We start from the raw sequence: 22,624 nt of genomic DNA on the forward strand, positions 1-22,624 counted from the left end.
CAGTGAGGAATCAACCGCTGTGGGGAAGCTGGGAAGTCCGCGCGTGGCGATCCTCCGGAGCGGCTTTTCTAGGAGTGGGAGGGCGATAGGCGGGGCACGGGCGTGTCCGGGGGCGTTCCGCAGGTGCGACCAGGTAAATCTTGGTCTCTTCAGATTGACATCACCTGGCGCATGCCTAGTTGGTCTGCACCTTCCCGGGTCGCCGGCTGGATTTTCGCGCGCGCGGGAAAAGTTGGGGGGGGGATGAAGAACCCGGAAGTGCGCCATCTTGCCTCCCTTCATCCAAACAGTAGATATTTAATAAATATTTGATTAATTTATTTTAAACATTGTATGGCCTTTATGGGAGAAACAAAAGAATTGTCATTGTTTCTTCCTGTTCCTTGCCTTCTCCTCAAGTAACTTATATTAATTTGGGAAGAGTTTATAACCATTTCTTTTCTGAGTTTTACATTCTGCTTCAGTTTTCTCAGACATCTCAGGTACTTTTCTGAGCTGAAACCAAAATGAAGGCACCATCCTCCACAATCGGGAAGCTACCAAACTAACCACTGATATTTATAATTTATTTATACGTGTAGGTATATGCTTTACTTCATGAGAAACTACCAGACCAGTTTCCAAAGGGGTTGACCATTTTGCACTCCTATTGGCAATGGTTAGAAGTTCTGCTTGCCCCACATTCTGATATTTGGTATCATCAGTCTTTCTAGTTTTAGCTATTCTACTGGGCAAAATTCTAGTCATATCACATTGTGATTTTCATTGGCATTTCCCTGATGGCTAATAAGGTTGAACTCTTTTTTCATGTGCATATTGGTCTTTGTTTGTGAAGTGTACACTAAGTCTTATGTCCGTGTTTTTTTATTGGATTGTCTTTTATCAGGAAGTTGTAATTCTTCATTCTGAATACAAGTTTGTCAGATATACGTATTGCAAATTTTTTTCCCATCTGTAGTTTATCTACTCATTAACAGTTACTTTTGATGAGCAGAAATTAAAACACTGTTGAAATCCAATTTAGTAGTTTTTAACTCTTGCAGTTACTACTTTCTTGCTACCCAAGATTGCAAAGATATGCAATCTTTGCAGATCTTCTGATATGGCTCTGTTGTCTGGGGAAACACCCAGGGTCCTTTATCTCGCACTGAGAAAATTAGCGACATGGACACACTTGTGGAGTGGATTAAGGAGCAGAAAGTTTAATGGGCAAGAAAGAAGAGAACAGCTCCCCCGACAGAGGGAGGACTAACCCCCATGTGTGGCAGAAAACAGTCAGTTATACTGGGAGGCTTGAGGAGGTGGTGTCTGATTTGCATAGGGCCCAGGGGATTGGTTTGATCAGGTGCATCATTCACACAGCCCTCAAAAAGAGTGGCCCTCCCACCCTAACCTTTTATTATGCAAATATGGCTTCTACTTGGTGGGTTGCCATGATGCCTGTACTTGTGGCTTCTACCTGGCTGGCCACCATGATACCTGCACACGTGGCAACAAAGAAAAGGGAGTGGGAACTGCCCTGTTGGGTGGACCTGGTTCTTAGCCACTTGCATTTACATATGCAGGCCTGTGGCTTGCATATCAATGCTTGCAGGTGTGGTTTTTCAGGCCATTTTCTGTTAGAAAAGAAATGTTTTCTAGAACATAAAGTATAATAAAAAAATAAATAAAATTGTGGAAAAAAAAAAAAAGAAAAGTTTTGGGGGCTGCTTTTTTTTTTAAAGTAAAAGCCTTACCAAAGACTGTTTTACCCTTTCTAGCTGCCTAAAATAATTTCTTAATAACTCCTATAATATGTCTATGTTTTTTCTAGAAGCTTATAATTTTAGCTTTTACATTTATGTCTGTGATTCATCTCAAATTAATTTATGTGTGGTGTGAGATGGGGTTATGATTCATATTTTTCAACATTTTTTGTTGAAAAGACTGTTCTTTTACCCATTATATTAGTCAAGATTCTCCAGAGAAAGAGTCAAAAGATTTTATTTATTATTGATTGATTGATTATGGGAATTGGCTTGTGTAATTATAGAGGCTGAGAAGTCCCACCATCTGCTTTCTGCAAGCTGGTGAACCACGAAAACTGGTGGTGTAATTCAGTCCAAGTTCAGAGACCTGAGAACCAGGAGGGCCTCTGGTGTAAGTCCTGGAGTCCCAAGGCCTGAGAACCAGGAGCTCTGATAATCCGAGGGCAGGAGAAAAGGGATGTCCCAGCTCAAGGAAGAAGAGAGAGAGAATTTGCCCTTCCTCTACCTTTTTGTTCTACTTGGGTCCTCAACAGATTGGAGGACCTGCACCTACACTGTTGAGAATGGATCTGCTTTACTCAGTCTGCTGATTCAAAAGGTAGTCTCTTCCAGGCAAACCCTCATATACACTCCCAGAAATAATGTTTTATCAGCTACCTGGACATTCCTTAGCCCAGTAAGTTGACACCTACAAATCAACCATCACACTTACTGAAGAACATTGACACCTTTGGCAAAAATTGATTGACCATTATATGTGTGGGTCTATTTCTGAACTCTTTTCTATTCCATTGATCTGTTTGCCTATCCTGACTATTTTTCTCTTGCTAACAGGGAGTCTTTTTAGACATCGTTATTATGTTGATACTTAACAACATATTAAGTGAACTACTTTTTTTTAAGAAGAGAAAAATAAGCCTTAGATTGAAAGACTATATCTACATTTCCTTTCTTCCTATCCAGTCACACAAATTATTCCAAGTTCTCCATACATTGATTTTGTTGACATATTTATATAATGAGCATGCTGACTACATAATACCTGTATTTGTAGTTATTTCTAAAACTTCACCATGTGTTTTAATTTTTGCTCTTTCATATTATCCTCTAAAAAGCAGTAAGAGGCCCTCCATCCTTCACAGGATGTTGTTTATTTTTATATTCTGTAGAAATTATGGCTGATCCAGAAATTAAAGTGAGAAACCAGTGTTCCTAGCCAATGCATTCTTTAAGAGATGTTGTTGTCAACTCACTTATTTTGTATAGGGTAACTTCATTAAACAAGCTTGTAAGGGGTTCCTTGCCTCTCACTCTTGGCATAAAATGGATGTATGAAACCAGATTTTGCAGTGTGACTCAGATGTTCATCTTTATCACAAGTTAAATGTTGATGCTTTTCTATTTGTATTTTAAAAGTGCTTTAGGGTTGACAATTTTAAAAAAACAGGCAAAAGATTTGAATAGAAATTTCACCAGAGAAGATATATAAATGGCCAATAAGCACTTGAAGAGATGCTCAACATCATTAGTCATTAGAGAAATGCAATTAAAACCACAATAAACTATTACTTCATACCCATTAGGATGACTTTAACAAAAAAAACCCACAGAGAATAACAAGTGTTGGTGAGGATGTTAAGAAGTTGGAACTCTCATACTCTGCTGGTAGGAATGTAAAATGGTACAACCATTTTGGAAAACAGTTTCTTTTAAAGTTAAACATGTACCATATGATCCAGCAGTTGTACTTTTAGGTGCAGGAGAAATGAAAATACATCCACATAAAGACTTGTACAAAGATGTTTATGGAAGCATTATTAATAGCCAAAAGGAGATACATTTCAAATACCCATCAACAGGGTAAATGGATAAATATATGGCATATTCATACAATGGAATATTATTCAGCCATAAAATGTATGCAGTACTAATTCATGCTACCACATGGACCTCAGAGACACTATGCTAAGTGAAAGAAGCCAGATGCAATAGACCACATACTGTTTGATTCCATTCATATGAATGTCCAGAAAAGGCAAGTCTGTAGAGACAGGAAGTAGATTAGTGCTTGCTTGAGGCTATGGGTGGGAATGAGCAGTGACTGCAGATGGGCATGAGAAATCTTTTTGGAGTGATGGAAATGTTCTGAAATTGGATTGTAGTGGTGGTTGCACAACTCCGTACATTTTCTAAGAATCATTGAAATGTACACTTTAAAATGAGTGGGTTAGTATGGTTTGTAAATCATACCTCTATAAAGTTGTGTGTGTGTGTGTGTTTTAAGGAAGAAAGTGTTTTATGATTAAAAAACTCTGACCTGAATTGGGTCTGAAATATCAAGGAAAAACACCAGGACCCTGCCTGAAACTTGTGGCCAAGTGGGGAAGGATAAAAGCAGAACTGCTCTATATGGCATTCTAGGACTCTCAGTTTTAAGAATCAGCTTCTCCTTGAATTGAAAAACCACAGCATCAGTGCTTCTCACCAACATCAGCCATCTCTTCAGACAGATGAGGGCTTTGAGGAAAAGGTGCTTGATGAAACTTGGGTGTTCGCATTTTATGAATAACCCTAAGCTTTGCAATTGTACCAGGTCACCATGCAGGGAGTACCAGGCATGTTTGAACGTAATTACCCCCAGCCTGCCATAACTTTCAAGCCATCTGTGCCAGTTTCATGCAGTCTGGACTAGTAAGTTCTTTCTGAGATGCTCCCCAGTCTTATTTTCCTGTCTACTAGTGTCTTCTTTTTATGATTTTTTTTTTTTTTCTTAAATGTGTTGTTGTCACAGAACATTTAATTTAAATGCCACACCATCTGAGCAAAATGATTCACTGTCTTTTCTTCTGCTGACTAAACTCTCCTCCGGGAATCATGAGGTTTTTCTTAAATAGCATGCTAGTTTATCCACTTTTGTTTTTAATTTCATTTACATTTTTTAAAAAGCTTTGTGTTTGGAGGAGTCTGAGTGGAAAATTATTTATTTAGCTAGCTTGAAAAGAATTTATAAGCAAAGTTAGCTAGGTTGTTGGGAGGCTTGGGCAGACGGGTGTGGAAATAATGAAGGTGCCTCCTCTGTTGATGCTCCTAACCACCATCCCAAGGATGTGCCCTCGGGTTGTTGCTTCTGGCACCTCTTAGCCCTTCCCACACCCTCTTCCTCTCTTACTTGCTATTTGAGGCTACACATTTGTGAGCCATCTGGCTAGAGTAAGACAGTCGTCTGTGGCCTCAGACGTTGTTTTCTCTTGTAAAAGTTTTTCCATGTCCCATCTATCTGATCAAATGTCCTCTTTCCTGAGAGAACTGGACCTTTTGAAATGTTTTTCCCCATCATTCTAACTGCCTTATGATGTTGCAGCATTCAACTCAAATATCTTAACCTGACATGTTCAAAAGCAAACTTTATGACACCCTCTGTCCCTCTGCCCTACTTCTCTCTAAAGCAAAACAACATAAAACCTTTCTCACCTTCTTACTGCCTTTGTATTGTGGATGGTACCTGCAGGGCTTGAAACCCTGAAGCTATCTTCAATGTTTTTTTTTTTTAACCTGCTGTCAGACATCCAGCCTCTGCCACATTAAGTGAACCAAGCTTTCCCATGCAAATGCTCACTGTGAAATTAAAACAACAATGGTGTCTTCTTTTTTTTTTTTTTTTGCCTGCTGGATTGATAAGTATTGATAGTCATCCAGTGTAGGAGAGGGTGTGAAAAATGGGAATTAATACAACTCTTCTTGGGGGATATTCTGTAATCATCTAAAATGCCCAACTCCTTGATTTAGCAAGTCCATTTCTAGGAATTTATCCTATAAAAATATTCCCTTAAGCACAAGAATATTTATTTATATTTTTTTTATTTTTTATTTTTTTGAGACGGAGTCTCGCTCTGTCGCCCAGGCTGGAGTGCAGTGGCTAGATCTCAGCTCACTGCAAGCTCCGCCTCCCGGGTTCACGCCATTCTCCTGCCTCAGCCTCCGGAGTAGCTGGGACTACAGGCGCCTGCCACCATGCCCGGCTAGTTTTTTGTATTTTTTAGTAGAGACGGGGTTTCACCGTGTTAGCCAGGATGGTCTCGATCTCTTGACCTCGTGATCTGCCCGTCTCGGCCTCCCAAAGTGCTGGGATTACAGGCTTGAGCCACCGCGCCCGGCCGAATATTTTTATAATTATGTTTATAATAGCATTATTTATATTAATGAAAATTTGGAAACATGCTAAATTTAGAAAACAGATCTGGCTTCCATTTTAAAAATATACTCATATATTATTTTATAATGTTATACATGACATTTTCTTCTAGATAACCTACAACTACAGCATCTATCATTCTTATTATATCCTAATAAAAATCACCTCAGTGACTTCTGGTCAAACATGATGAATTAAGCATTTATTTACATATTTAAGCATTTATTTAAGTATTTCTCTTCCCACCAAAATTTCGGTAAGGGAATTGAGAAGTTTAAACTCATAGGACAAATAGAATTGGAACAGAATTAATAGTACATGAGAGATACCAACAAGATTTTGGAAGGTAAGAAAGCAGATGGTCAGTGGTGACTGAATTAACAGAAGAGAGAGAACGAACACTCCCCTGCCAGAGGGGAAGGAAGGTGTCAGTAGGAAACAAGCCGATTTGTGCCACAGAATTCTAGAAAGGCTCTGGAGCTGGAGGCACCTGGTTTCTTGGAAGGCAGGAGGGCAGATGAGGTTAGAAATTTTAGTTCTGTTTGAAGGCCTCTATAAGAGCGGTCAACCCTACAGGTTCCCTCCTCTACCTTAAGCAGCAAGAGTGCTGTCTCTCTTCCACCTCCCCACCTTCTCCCTCCAGCCTGGCAGGGAGTATGCTCTGGGAACCACAGGGGTTCTGGGCTTCAGAACTGCAAGGCTAGCAGAAGAGGTCACGCCCAGGTGTGGCACTGAAAACAGGGTAATTACAGTCTGCGTGCGTACTAGAATGATGAGACCCCAGGCCCCACCTCTCCTCCTGCTCCCACGAAAGCTGCAGCAAGGTCTTTACCCCTCAAGCGAGGCATTGAACAATCTTAGAGAAAATGAACAGCCCTTGAGAAAGGACCTCGGTTCAAATACTGACATTGGGAGGCCCAAGGAAAAAGCCAGCTTGTCCCCATCACACTGGTGACAAGCCCTGCCACAGAGCTTCCAGTCAGCCTCACCTCAGTTCTGAATATGAACAGGCAGTTGAGGATTATTAGACATTTGAGGAAAGCCTCTTACATGAAAAGGCAGAGCCCAAACCGAGGGAAACAAAAACTCCAAGGAAACAGAGACAAGGCAGAGCAGAAGAAAATGTCAAAATAATGATCATTATCATCCTCAGGGAGATGCGAAAAGACACTGTGCACATAAAATCAAAGCAGGATACTAAAAACAAAGGAAACAACAAGGAAAACACTGTTGGAAATTAAAAGCTTGATAATAGAAATGTAAAAAATTATTGTTAGGGCTGAGAGATAAACTTGAAGACACTCAGCAGGTAGAACAAAATAAGAGGTAGAATATTGAAGAGAAAAGATAGGAATATTAGAGAATCCTGTCAGGGAAGTCCAAGTCTGACTAATGAGAGTTCTAGAAAGAAAGAACAGGGAATTTGGAGAGGAGGGAATTATCAAAGAAATAACACTCAGCACAAATGAGTGAAGGAAGATAAACACCAAGGTGCATCTTTGTTAAATTTACACACAAAAATCCTACAAGTCTCTGCAGGGGAGGACAATCACATAGGAGGGGGAAGAACAGCATCAGCCTATTGCTGGAAGCTAGAAGGCAGTGGAGCAAAGCCTTTAGAGTTCTGAGAAAACAATTTAAAGCTACAATTCTGTACCTTGCCAAACTGGCAGACAAGTGCTGAGTAGAGAATAAAGACATTTTCAGAGGTATACTATCTTACACTTTTAATCTCTGTACACCCTTTGTAAGAAACCTAAAGGAGGATGATCTCCAGAAAAATGAAGGAATAAAACAAGCAAGGAGAATGACATAGAGTCCCTGGGAACGGGGGTTCCTGAATTGGTGAAGAAGCGAAGTCTCAGCCCACAGCTGTGCTGCAGGCCTTGAGAGTGGCCAGTCCAGACTGGATAGAGGGTGGGCAGGAGGAAGGAGAGCTCCAGAATGGGTGTTTCCAAGAAGAGAATGGAATTGATAGAATACTGGTGCCTGGCCAGTATTGAGACAGGTTTTAGTGATAGGCACATAGAAAACTAAGCTAACCCAAAGAACAAGGCATGGGCCGGGCATGGTGGCTCACGCCTATAATCCCAGCACTTTGGGAGGCCGAGACAGGCAGATCAGTTGAGGTCAGGAGTTTGAGACCAGCCTGACCAACATGGTGAAACCTTGTCTCTACTAAAAATACAAAATTAGCTGGGCGTGGTGGTGGGCACCTGTAATCCCAGCTACTTGGGGGGCTGAAGCAAGAGAATAGATTGAGCCTGGGAGGCGGAGGTTGCAATGAGCCGAGATTGTGCCATTGCACTCCAGCCTGGGCAACAAGGGCGAAACTCCATCTCAAACAAAACAACAACAACAACAAAAAGGCAATTATTAGCTTTAGGAAAAATGAAAAAAAAAATTAGCCGAGCAGTGAAAAATTTAATATTCATGTGGGCGTAGTCATGAAAATCTTGAATATGGATTTAACCAGAACTTTTGACAGAGGAATGGGGGGAATAACAGAAAGTAAAGAGGTAAAGTTTAAAAGGGCTAAATCAAGAAGTAGCAGCATAAGCATGTAATATATGAAGCAACAAGGAAATAAATTTCAGGCAAAATGTCTGAAAGAATTACACTGGTTGCTTCTGAGGAGTGGCTGTCAGGGGCAGGAAGAGGGCAAGGACTTATTTCCCATTGCTGTTATAAACTATGGACATACTTTTATATTGTAAGCTAAGGACATACTTTTTAATAAGAACTGGATGTGAAAACAATTTTAGTTCTCTCGTAGCAATTTAATGCTACCATTTAAAGCCTGTCTTTTACTCATTTAAGAGAACATTCGATACTCACATATACATCTGTTCTGTTTTAAATGTGCTTGCTTCTTTACTCTGATTTCTCTTATTCTAGAAGGGAAGGGCTTTTTGTTTCATTCCTAATAAAATATTAGTATAGCTGGGTGCAGTGGCTCATGCCTGTAATCCCAGCACTTTGGGAGGCCAAGACGGGTGGATCAGAGCACCCTGGCCAACATGGTGAAACTCTGTTTCCACTAAAAATACAAAAACTTAGCTGGGCGTGGTGGCGCGTGCGTGTAGTCCCAGCTACTTAAGAGGCTGAGGCAGGGGAATCACTTGAATCCGGGAGGCAGAAGTTGCAGTGAGCTGATATCACGCCACTGCACTCCACTCCAGCCTGAAAGACACAGAAAGACTCCATCTCAAAAAAAAAAAAAAAAAGAAAGAAGAAAAAATTAGTATAATTTTGTGTTCCTGACCAATAAAAGATTTATCAGATGAAATTCCAGTTTATGGAGATATTTTCTTGAAAATATTTCAGATTTGTTTCTTAGATTATTGCATAGAAGTCAGTTCTGTCCTATAAACATTTTTGAAAAAAAATATATATTCATGTGTCATTGAGAAGAAAACATGGGCCAAGTATGGTGGCTCATGCCTGTAATACCAGCACTTTGTGAGGCTGAGGCAAGGGGGTGGGAAATCACCTGCGGTCAGGAGTTCAAGACCAGCCTGACCAATATGGTGAAACCCCGTTTCCAATAAAAATACAAAAGTTAGCTGGTCGTGATAGTGGGTGCCTGTAGGTAGTCCCAGCTACTTGGGAGGCTGAGGCAGGAGAATCACTTGAACCTGGGAGGAGGAGGTTGCAGTGAGCTGAGATCGTGCCACTGCGCTCCAGCCTGGGCAACAGAGCCAGACTGTCTCAAAAAAAAAAAAAAAAAAAAAAAAAAAAAAAGGTGTTGTATGACAAAAAGGCCCCTAGCTATAATGGCAAAAGTCTCCCCCAGCTTTTATGTCTGTTACCTTTAAGACTATCTGCCAGACAATATGTACTAGTGGTTTAGCCTACGGATGCTTTTTCTCCAGGAATCTCCACCTGTCATGTCTGTCTTCTGGATTAATTTATGTTGACAACTTCTGGAGAATTGAAAGAATGCCCTAAAATGGCTTAAGTACTTTGTTTCAGTTTTCAAAGGTATAAAGAAATTGGCTGGGTGACGGAGCAAGACCCTGTCTGTGTCTCTCACACATACACACACACACACACACAAACCTTTATACATGGGTTGAGGGAATATAACAAAGCAGACTGCTTAGAACAGGCATATGAACAAACTGTTGGTGCCATCTCTCACATGTCTTAGTGGGACCCCCCACATCCCCCAGGGAGGCACTGCCAGGTTCTGGGTCACATGAACCCTTGGAGTTTATGTTTTATCCTAGTTTGATACACACACACATGCACGCACATATATATGTATGTGTGTGTGTATATGTTGCTGTGCCAGCAGCTGGTATTTGATGAATATTTGTTGATTTGCAAAACAAATAAATAGCAAAGAAAATCCCAAAACTATTCACAGATCTGAGACCAAAATATATGAAGATAGGAAACTTTTATCTATCTCCATCTTCACCTTCATTGTGCTTTTGGGATGCCGGCTGCCAGGGCGTATGGGTTCAATTACTCAGACACAGATGACTAGAACATTCCTGTCTGTGCAAGGTTCACAGTCCGCTGCAGGACCAGATGCACACCGCAGACACCTGCGAGACCTGTGGATGCTGAGGAGGTACTGAAGCGGGAGAGGGAACAGTGGACTCTGGGAAGTGAAAGAGGGAAGATAACATCCCCCCAGGTCTAGGAATTGGGTGGGAGAGGATGAGTTCCTGGAGAAGGTGTATTTGGCCCCAACTTTGAAATTGGAGCGGAAGTTAATAGTCTGAGAAGGGAAGAAAGAATATTCCATGCAGGGAATTTACATACGACCTCACAGAGGTGGGAAAGGAAAGGGGCCAGGTGTGTTTGAGGATGGACAGAATGATCCCAAGACAAAGGGCTGGGTGGTAGATGAGGCCAGAATGTCAGCCTGGGGTGGGCCTCGTACCCTATGATTCTAAGGAGTTTGGACTTCATTCTGCAGGTAATAGGAAGCCCCTCTGTTGTTCTTTCATTCTTTTATTCATTCAACAGCTATTCATTCATTCAACCTGTGGTTGTTGGGAATTCAATGGGGCAGCTTCAAACATTAGAGGAGAGGCCTAGAGGTTCTAAGGCCAGGGTGGCCCTGTGTCCACATTTGTCCTGGACAGTTCTGAAGTGTACTTGTCATCCAGGGCATCTCATATGATTTACCATTTGTCACGGATTTTTCATTGTTTTAAAATAAGTATTACCTTTTTTCCCTTTTTTATAGTCATTTAAAGGACTTTAGAAATATTACTCTTAATAGTTGCTTTAAAATAATCTAGGATGGGTTTGGTAGAGCCTCACTTAGTACTTGCACCTTTTACCGTGGTCTTGCCTAGAAGTGTTTCACACACATATGCAGTGCCCAGAGTTCTCCTTCAACACATGGCAAATGCGAAAGACAACCAGTGATAACCTGTCTCTCCTTTCCCAGCACAACTAACACCTTTCAAGGACAGCAGACGGGGCGCACACTAATCACATGAAACAGCTTGGGCTTTAGCCACTAGATACTGCTACTCCTTCCAGTCTCGGGTTGTGGAGGGCTGAGCATTTGCTGCTGCTGCTCCTTGCAGCCATGGGAGGTGCCAGTGCTGTGATTGATGCCAGGCCTGGTAAGGTGCCCGAAGCACCAGGCTCGCACCAGCTGGTTCAGTGGGAAGCATGGGAAAGTACGGGTTCACTGCACATGTACGATAGATTGGGAAATGGGGACTCTTACTACAGAGTATATAGAATATCCTGGATGCTCTTGCCTAGAGTATTTTTGAAATTTATTGCTTGGTGTGTTATCTACAGCTCTTTATCTTATCATTTGGTAATGCTTTTAAAAAGTTTCTTTGCTGTAAACCCTTTCAGGAGCAAATGGCTAAAACAAAAAAGGCTCCTGTTTAGAGAAAAACTGAGTAGTGAATTTCCAGTTTTCTCAAGAACATGGATGAGGAATGTATAACTTACTAGAAGATTTGCCGCCACTAATGTCCACAGTAGGATCTCAGGGTATCATTGGCCAAAGGAAAACTGCAAGACAAATGTATGTGAAAATGAATACTCTTCGTTTTCAACGTTGTCTCTTTCCCAACCAAAACCTAAGGTGGCAGCTCTTGGCACGATTGCCTGTCTCCTCATCCTGCTGCATCTGCCTTAGCCTTCCTGCTTCTCTGGGTTCTGCTTTGTTGTTCCTTCACATTTTTCCCATTTGCCTTTCCACTTGGCAGACTTGAGTCTCAACACCCTCCCAGTGCCGAAGGGCAGGGCCTGGCCCAGCCGGGACCTTTCTGACTTCTTCATGCTTAGGCAGCATTTGCACAAGAAGCATAACCTGAAGTCCTGTCTCTTGTTTGTTTTGTAGCCAAGTCTTCATTCAGCTCAAGAAGTACTAGTGGCTGCTGATTGCCTGTCACCCCAGCTGACCAGCCACAGATAAAGGACTCAGGGGTGATAACTCAAAGGTGATAACGGGCTAGTTACACTTTTGCAGCGGCCATGGAAATTACAGCATGTGCCTCGATGATTCTGAATTTTCTCACCTTTGTGGTTGCTCCAGATCATCTGTGTCTACTCAAAAGTGAGGTGCTTTGACCTGAATTCAGCCCATGGTACTCCAAGCAGTCTACAGTTAGGCAAAGCTGGTACCTCTCTTACTATTCACACAGCCTGTGTGGGCTTCCTTGGTGGCCACGTCACACTGTTGATTCCTAGGGAGCCTATAGGCACCCCAAACAACAAGGGTGTCTATACAGTTACCGGCCACAGAGGTGCTGGGTAAGGACACCTGGTGAATGTCACTATCCATTTTTTTTTTTTATTTTTTTATTTTTTAATTTTTATTTTTTATTATACTTTAAGTTCTAGGGTACATGTGCATAACGTGCAGGTTTGTTACATATGTATATTTGTGCCATGTTGGTGTGCTGCACCCATCAACTCGTCAGCACCCATCAATTCATCATTTATATCATGTATAACTCCCCAATGCAATCCCTCCCCCCTCCCCCCTCCCCATGATATGCCCCAGTGTGTGATGTTCCCCTTCCCGAGTCCAAGTGATCTCATTGTTCAGTTCCCACCTATGAGTGAGAACATGCGGTGTTTGGTTTTCTCTTCTTGTGATAATCAGGGTAATTAACACAAAGTGCAAAACGGCTCTAACAAACAAGCTCCCAGTCTCAGTGGCCTAACCCAACAAATGGCTGTTTCTTGCTCCCTTCACAGTCCAGTGCAGTGGGAGAGCTGTTCTGGGCAGCTCTCTTTTAAGCACTGACTCCTTCTTGGGTGGCTCTGTTGCCTTCTAGCACCTCCACGTTTCTTCTACTGAATCCCCTCCTTAGAGTGAAAAGAGAACTCCAAAAGGATTACACGGGGTGTATTATGGCTAGGGCTGGAGGGAATGGGTACATCACTTCCATCCACATTCCATTGACCAGGACCCAGACTCATGGCGCCAACTTAACTGCAAGGGAGGCTGGGAAATGTCGACTCCATGTGTGACCTGAGAAGAAACAAGGTTTGGGAGCATCTCCTCAGCCTCTGCCACAGTCAGGTCATGGAAAAACACAGCAAGGTGGAAGTCAGGTGACCTGAGTTCTGCCATTGACTTTCTGGGTGGCCTTAGGCAAGTCATCATAACCGCTCTCAGCCATTTCTTCCTCCCCATAAGGATCTTAATGATGCTTGCCCTGTGCTTGTTGAGTTTACATTGTTATATAAAGGTATGTGCTAGTAAGAGGAGTAATGGCCTGCACTGTTTTTTTTTTTTATAAGATTATAAGGATCCCAGTCATTTATTCAGTGAATATTTTCTGAGCACCTATGGTAGCCAAGCATTGGACAAACTGTAGACCCACAGACGAACTGTTCTCTGTAGCTTACATTCTGATGGTGAGACAGATGATAAATAATCTGTGAAGAAATAAGAGGGCTGTGTGATCTAAGTGACTAGGGATGCTCAGGATAGGCTTCTCTGAAACGGTGACTCTTGCGCTGACCTAGATGATGATGAGGTGGAGTCAGACCCGTGAATATCAGGAAGAAGGCTGTGCCAGGCAGAGGACCAGGCTGTGCAAAGGCCCTTAGGTAGAAGCCAGCTTGGAGGGCTCCTTGAACAGAAAAGTGGCATGACAGCCAAGTTGTTGCTTGAAGGAGAAAGATGAGAGATAAGGGGATATATCATGCAGTGTTTTAACCTCTCTGTGCCTCAGTTTCCTCACCTGTAAACTGTAAAGTTGGGCTAATAATAATATCAACTTCATAGGGTTGCTGTAAGGGATTAAATGAAATGATACGTATATAGTACATAGAAAAATACCTGGCACCTGATGTTCACTAAGAGTGTGAACTATAATCAAGGTGAAGATTTTATTCTAAAGTGCAGCGGGAAAGTTTTGGGTGGTTTTCAGCGGTTATCTCCACTGGTGTCTTCATGCTGGGCTCAAGGTGGATGGGAGTTTCCACGCTCCTTCTAGACATCCGGGGTAAAGTTTTTTTGGTGAAATCCCCAAAAACAAAAGAAAATGTTCAAAACATCACATTATTTCTGCTAATCAAAATGTTTTATTTTTTAAACGTGTATGAGATTTACCTTTAAAAAAGTAGCATTGAAATATACCTAGAATATAGATGAATAAGATCTTGTAAGCTTCTGATTTATCCCCCTCTAGAAAGATCGCCAAATATTTGTACATAACTTGTCTATAGATCTTTCTGGAATACCTTTGGAGGTACATGAGAGAGGTGACACTGAGTGGCTGTGCCTTGAGCTTTACGTAGATAAACTGTGGTTTGCATTTTAGAATGCACGTTCCCAAAGGAACGTTTGTGGAAGAGGGAAATTGTAGAAGATTAGAATGATGGCTTAAAAAAAATCACATGTGCTGCAAACACAGTTCTTTGTGATCCAAGTAGTAAATGATGTGTTTGGGGAGGAAAAGCTGCAGACACGAAGGAGCATTCCCATTCCTGCAGAAACGCACTCCTCCACACAGAAGAAGCTGGCCTCCTATTTTCATTTCGCTCGCAGTGTCCTAAAAATGCAAACCATCAGCTTAAAATGCAGTTCCTCTGTCCTCTGGCAGGAGCCCTGGCATCGAGAGCCTTGGCATGTTTGCCTGTGACAGTGAGGACATCCCAGGAGCTGTGGGGTGAGTTGAGGTCACTGTGGAAGCTCTAGGTTTTGGCCCACACAGGACTTTGCTGTTGATAGGAAAAAACACAAACATCAAATTGTTTTTCTGCAGGCAGATAATGAATACCCAAGTCAATATAATCTCACAAAACAGTAGCTTCATCTAATTGCCACCAAAAAAGCACCTTGAATTTCTGCATTAAGTGTTAGCATTTACAGGAGATTTGAAATATAAAGTTTCCAAAAAGATATTCATCTTCTTTTTGCAAAGAATGGCTTAGAAAAGAGGGTGGCCTTTTGGAGCTCCGCTCCCAGGCAAGGTAGGATATATTAGAATGAAAGAGGTAGAGCCAGCAGTAGGTATATTGTCTGTGATTTGTGCAAGGAAGCCAGTGATTCATTGAGTACCTAATGGGTTATTCATTTAACAAATATTTTTAATGTTAAGCTTCAACTTGGGGCCATGTCAGATCCTGGTGATGCAACAGTGAACAAGGCAGGAAGGATCCTTGCCTTCTCGAGGTTGAGCTTTATAACATACAGTGAGTGAGTGGGCTGAGCCTTCCTGTGCTCACAGACCTGAGGGGTGCACTGCTAATTGGACAGAGCCCACCTTGGGGTTTGGGGGTGTCTAGTCAAGTCTCCAGGAGGAAGTGACCTTGAAACTGAGACCCTAAGCATGAGTGAGAGAAAGGCAGAAGTGGGAACATGTTCCAGGTGGAAGGAATAGCTTGTGAAGGTCCTATGTATTTTTATTTTTCCTTCTTTTCTTCCTCAGCCAGAAAATTCAAGGATGCCCAGGTTGTGGAGTTACATGTACAACATTATCCCATTTTCTTTTTTTTTTTAAACAGGGTCTCTCTGTCCTCTAGGCTAGAGTGCAGTGGTGTGATCATGGCTCACTGCAGCTTTGATGTCCCAGGCTCAAGTACTCCTCACACTTCAGCCTCCTAAGTAGCTGGGACTACAGGCATGCACCACCACATCCAGCTAAATTTTTAAATTTTTGGTAGAGACACGATGTCCCTACGTTGCCCACACTGGTCTTGAACTCCTGGACTCAAGCGATCCTCCTGCCTTGGCCTCCCAAAGTATTAAGATTACAAGCATGTATACATAATGTATACATAAATATTTGTGTGTATAGATACACATATTTATGTGTGTGTATGTATATATACTCATACATATATATATAAAAATATACACACACACACATACACAAATATTTTGATCAGCATGGAAGGAAACCCACTAAATTTGTAACAGTGGTTGCTTCTGAGGAAGGAGGAGGAAATGGGGCCTGGGATGAAGACAAAGGAAATCTTATTTTTATCTGAAATGTTTTATTTACTTCATTAAAGGAGACTTTAAAAATATATTAACAAAATGTTAACAAAAGTCAATTTCGTGTTTGGTATCCAGGTGTTACATTATTCTGTGTATCTTTCTGGTTTTTTTTTTTTTTTGCTATTCTTAACAAAGAAAATTCAAGGATACGAACTGTAGATTCTCCAAGTGGAAAGGCCATCTTCAGAGAATATTCTTTCTAAAGTCCTTTAGAATGACAATCAGGAGCTCTTATCAAAGCTTGCTTCAGAGGGCATCAGACAATCTTGATCACTCATATAAAAATGAAGAACAGATGTTGTGTTATACTGAAAAGGCTCACAGCAGTATGCATCTCATTTGCAACAGAATTTCTCTCTGGCCTTCAGTGCAAGATGACATTTGTCTCTGGTTATAGGAGACTCACACGGGTACAGATTACCTCTGCATCCTTCTTTCAAAAGAAACTTTGCTGGGGTTGTTCGGGTCAGCGTGTGTTCAAAATTGCATTGATGTAATATCTGTGTCTCATTCTCAAATTTTCATTGCCATGGGAACAGGTACAAAACTTTTCGGAACAAATAATTTATTTTATTGAGAATGAGCATCCAAGTCCTGTAGTTAATTTCAACACCTGTCTACAGGAGAAAGTCGACAGAATTGTCTAAATAGTGTCAGAGGACTAAGAACCTGCCAATGAAACATGATTATATCTCCCTGTTCCTCTCCTCGTTGAAATCGTCTAAAGCCTCCAGGACAGTCTTCCTCACTTCTTGCAAATTTTGACTTCTGGTTCACTGTCACTGTCTTCAGCACTCTTCCTTGTCCTAATCCACTATAATTTCAGTATCTATATGGGTGATCTTCTCAGGTCTTTAACCTCCTCTCCGCCAAAGAACGTATCCTCCATAATTCCTCAGCCTCCCACCTCCTTATTTTGTCCTTACTCCACCACAGTCTTGGCTGTTACTGTCCTCACCCCCACTGGGTCCTGATTTCCATCCTAACCCAGTGTGGATTGCATGACACGTCATTAGGGTCACTCTCTTGCCTATGTCTTCAACTCCCTTGTCCCTCTCTCCCGCCATATCCTCACTTGGCAAAGCTCACCACTCTCTCCTACTGCTTGTATCCAACTCTCCACCTGCCCTGTACCTCCGCCCATGGAGCTGAATGTGGCTGGGGAAGAAGACCATGAACAAACAAAAACTAATACCTCCACCTTGCAGAGAGGTCTTAATTTTAATTCATTTACTTGAAGTGGGCCCCCAGCAGTCCTGGTACTCCTGCTGCATTTCCTTAATCCATTTCCTCACTTTCTCTTCTGTTATCAGATTCCTAGTAGTTCCTCTCTCTTCCACATTTGCTGCTGGTGACCTTATTTTCTATTTCACTAAGAAAGCAATCCAGAAAAAAAATTCTATATGCTTTCACCACCTCATTTACTGACCTACCTACATCTGCCTTCCCTCCTCTCACTGGGCAAAACTGTCCTATTAAGGCCAACTCCACAGCTGTTCCTTCTATAGATCAGATCCCTCTTTGCCTGCTCAAGGACATCTCTTAAGCAATCCTCCCTCTCTTTTGCTTCATCAGTTTTGCCCTCTCTACAGAATCCTTCCCATCAGCATGCAAACATGCCTTAGGATGCACCCATTGCAAAAACCCTGCCTAGACCCCATATCCCCTTCCAGCTATCCCCATATTACTCTGTTCATCTTTACAGCAAAACTCCTCCAAAAGCTTGTCTATATTTATTGTCACCATTTCCTCTCACCCCATTTTCTCATGATCCTTCTTTTATACAGTTTTCTCCCCATGGTGCCACCAAAACAGCTTTGTCAGCATTACCAGTGACTTCTGGTTGATAAACTTCTGTGTTGCTCAATCTGCTGGTCTTTCTCAGCAGCAGTGCTTAACTCAGTTGCCCATTCATTCCTCCTTGACGTACTCTCTTCGCCTGGCTTCCAGACGCCACACACTTTGGTTGCCTTCTACTTGCTGACTCAGTCTCTATTGTGGTTTGACCTCTTCACGGATTTGATGACATTGGAGTGTTCCAGGCCTCTATACTTAGACCTCTTCCTTTTTTTCTGTCCACATTCACTCTGGGAGTGACTTCACCAAGTTTCATAGCTTTGAGTTACTTAAGCCACTATACATTTACACAAATAGTCACTGTTCATGCAAGAAAAAAACAAATTAGTTTGAGATTCTTTTCATGGCTGGGACTTTTTCAGTGATTCATAGAGAACCTGCTTATATTTAAGATTACAGATGTGGCATCATATTTTGATAACTTTCTGATCATTGTACAAATAGAGGTTGTACGCAAAACAATAAAGCAAAAGACAGGAAGTTCTACAAGAGATATCTTGGTGATAGTGTTTAAAATTTAAATTGTTCTTTATGCTATTAGCTTCTTAAGCTGGTGTACGTTCTTTGGAACTCTGATATTCACACCACTGAGATAAGCTTCTAGGAATTAGAATGCAACCATGGCAAAGCCAAACGTATCTCTTTTGGGGACTACGCCATTACAGTTTCTACCATGAGGTGTGTAGATGTGTTTGACACAAAAATTAAATAGCACTAAAAACACTTCATCTTACCGTAGGAAAATAAAATGTATGGCACTGTACTTACCAACATGGGGAAGCCGCATTGATGTCAAAGCATCTATTGACCCTTGAGTCTGAAATAGTTAATTAAGATGAACATAAACCAACCACTTTTGATTGTGTGTGTTTAGATTTTTCAGTTTGGTTTTTTTAATCACTGAGTTTTGTTATATGTAAGTTTTTACAGAATGGAATTCTCCACTATTAAGTGGAGACCTCAGCTGATTAAAGGAGTAAAACAATTATGATCAAGACTTTATGACTGAACAACTTGAATGAAAATATTAAAAGGTGGTGTGAACCGGGAAAGAAATGGGGCTTTTGTAATCTGAGAATCCTACCAAATGCTTTTATAGCCATTTTTTTCTACCTACTCAGGGAATAAGGAAGGAACCATCATTAAGAATTTTATGGGGAAATTATGACGAATAAAATATGAGAAAATGAAAGCTTATCTTTTTCTTCATTAGTGCCTTGTGTTTCAAGGCTTCCTGACATATAAAGTCTTCACCTGGAAAACAAGTGAACACAAAACTCAATGACATTCAGAAGAGATGATTCAGCAATTACTCAGTTCGTTTATTCAGTATAGTTAGTTCATCTGGATGTTTCAGGACCCAAAGTGAATTACCTGTAAATTAACTACACAATTGCCAAATAAATTCTTTATTTTGAACTTCATAGAAACATTCTATACACAGACATTGAGTGTGTTCTACTGTATTATTTGTAAGAAATGATATTTAAAAATGTTTCTTTGCTAAGCAATATCTCTAAGTGCCATGGTGTTTTAGAATATGCAGATATATGCTAAGGTCCAGTCAGGACTGGTATTCTTTCTACGCAATGACTCATCCATTAATAAGACTGATCTAATATTTTGCAACTTTGTTGAGGTAAGTTCTTAAGGAATAAGATTGTGAATCCTGGAGAATTGTGGAATTTGTCAAAAGAAAATAAGTACTTAAATTTTTTAGGAATGCAATATGCTAGAAAACTTCCCTTGGGTTGGTTCATATGTGAGAGAGGAAAAAGCATTATCTTGGATGTTATACTTTAATCTACACACTGAAGTAAGTGACTAGATGTCAAAGCCTCAGACATTGTTTTCATGACAGTTTTCTAATTGGCCCTTTTCTTGGCAGGTTCCCGAAGGAAAAGTAGTCGTTCTTAATTTCCGATTCATAGACCTTGAGAGTGACAACCTGTGCCGCTATGACTTTGTGGATGTGTACAATGGCCACGCCAATGGCCAGCGTATTGGCCGCTTCTGTGGCACTTTCCGGCCTGGAGCCCTTGTGTCCAGTAGCAACAAGATGATGGTGCAGATGATTTCTGACACCAACACTGCTGGCAATGGCTTCATGGCCATGTTCTCCGCTGCTGAACCAAACGAAAGAGGTACTGTTTCCACATAATGGCAGTAACAACAGTAATGTTGGTTTACTGTTCTTGGCACTTGATATTTATTTACTCCTTTAAAGCTTAAGAGTAGTTCTCAAAGAGCTAGTGAATGCCCTCAAACCATGACAAGACCAATAAAAAAAGAAATCAGCCTTTTAAGTCCACATGCATTCTTGTAAAAAATCAAATATAGAAATTCATAGAGTAAAAATGTGGAGCTTGCATACATAAGCACACATGCAAATATACAAACACACCCCTACACCACTCCATAGTCCCTTCTCCAGAAACAGCCATGGCCAGTGGTTCCCATACCTTTCTATGTGTGCTTACTTTTATTTCAGTGCTTATACAATAGCTTTTAAAAAATAAAAGTGGAGGCCAGGCGTGGTGACTCACGTCTGTAATCCCAACACTGGGGGACCAAGGGCAGATGGGTCTCTTGAGCTCAGGAGTTCAAGACCAGCCTGGGCAAAATGGTGAAACCTCATCTTTACAAAAAATACAAAAATTATCTGGGTGTGGTAGCACACAACCTGTTGTCCCAGCTACTCGGGAGGCTGAGGTAGGAGAATCACCTGAGCTCAGGGACGTCACAGCTGCAGTGAGCCGTGATCGTGCCACTGTGCTGCAGCCTGGGTGGCAGAGTGAGACCCTGTCTCAACAACAAATATGTATATATATATATATATACACACACACATATGCTTATTTATATGGAGACATACATTCATATTATTTTACAGCCTTTTCTTTTTACTTAACGCTAGGTCTTAGGATATTTTCATGTTAGTACATGTCTCCTAAGGGTAGAAATCTCTGCTTTTGAAAGATCACTGCAGTGGGCAATATTTGTATGTTTTCAGCCAAAGAGCAGTCCATAATCTGCTTTTGGATTGGACTGTAGTGCCGCATTTTTCTTGAAAGGTCAGAGGACAGAATCTGGGGCTGAAAGAGTAGCCAGAATTTTGGGGAAGAAATCCAGGCAGGGTGCTACAGAATTGAGGCGCAAAATATTCATATAAAATCTACTGAAATCTTTGACAGCTAAACTCTACATGTGTGGAGGAGAGCCCAGTTGGCCTGGCACAAAAGCATCAGCTGAAAAATGAAAGAACTGAAGAGAGATTACAGCTGCTGCCTGCTGCCAGGGAAACAGATTTTGAGTCTAGCCAAGTTAAATGCCTGCTAAAACAAAATCATTTTTATCAGAACACAACAGAATCTAGAGTATAATGTATCATGCATAATGTCCAGTCTATAGTTATGTAATGAAACAGGAAACGTGTGTCCCTATTCAAGGACAAACGCAGTCAATAAGAACTGATCCCAAGGTAACTCAGATGTTGCAATTAGCAAACAAGTACTTTAAAGCTGCTATTACAAGTTTGTTTCAGGATTTATAAAGGGAAATATGTGCATAATAAATAAATTGAGAATCTCAGAAGAGAAACAGGGACTATTAAAAAATGAAGTAATTCTAGAGATAAAGGAAACAGGATCGGAAATTTTAAAATGTACCTGTTGTGCTCACAAGTAGATTGGAGATGGCAGAAAAAAAGAGTCAGTGAACTTAAATACAAATCACTCAATCTAAAGAAAAAGGAAAAAGATTGAAGAAAAAGAGTTTGAGAAACCAGTGAGACAATATCAAGTGGTCTAACATCTGTAATTTTTGTCCCAGAAGAAGAAAGTGATAATAAAGTAAAAAAAAAAAAAAAAAAAGACATAATGACTTGACTCTGCTCAAATACAGTGGAGAACATCAACTTACAGAGTCACGAGGGGCGGGGCACGGTGGCTCATGTCTGTAATCCCAGCACTTTGGGAAGCCAAGGCAGGCAGAACACCTGAGATCAGGAGTTCAAGACCAGCCTGGCCAACATGGTGAAACCCCGTCTCTGCTAAAAAATACTAAAAAAAAAGCCAGGCATGGTCGCGTGCTCCTGTAATCCCAGCTACTTGGGAGGCCGAGGCAGGAGAATCGCTTGAACCCGGGAGGCGGAGGTTGCAGGGAGCCGAGATTGCGCCACTGTACTCCAGCCCAGGCAACAGAGCAAGAATCCGTCTAAAAAATAAATAAATAAAATAAAAAAAATAGAGTCAAGAGCATCAACACACTCCACAGGACAAATAAAAATAAAGCACCACCCATGCACCTATGCACATTATAATTAAATTGCAGAAATTTAAAGACAAAGAGAAAATCTTGAAATCAATCAGATGG

The 22,624-nt window shown here is 41.2% G+C and overlaps 1 protein-coding gene across 1 annotated transcript in view; it reads left to right on the forward strand.

Annotated features, from left to right (window-relative positions):
• The window catches only part of PCOLCE2 (procollagen C-endopeptidase enhancer 2), an 81,427-nt gene that overhangs the window by 28,806 nt on the left and 29,997 nt on the right, over positions 1–22,624 (forward strand). Inside the window, exon 3 of the mRNA XM_030929329.1 lies at positions 20,139–20,394. Within this exon, the coding sequence (XP_030785189.1) occupies positions 20,139–20,394 (256 nt within the window). The remainder of the gene's footprint in view (positions 1–20,138; positions 20,395–22,624) is intronic.

This window comes from Rhinopithecus roxellana, chromosome 1 (genome assembly GCF_007565055.1).
Source record: "Rhinopithecus roxellana isolate Shanxi Qingling chromosome 1, ASM756505v1, whole genome shotgun sequence".
Lineage (NCBI taxonomy): Eukaryota > Metazoa > Chordata > Mammalia > Primates > Cercopithecidae > Rhinopithecus > Rhinopithecus roxellana.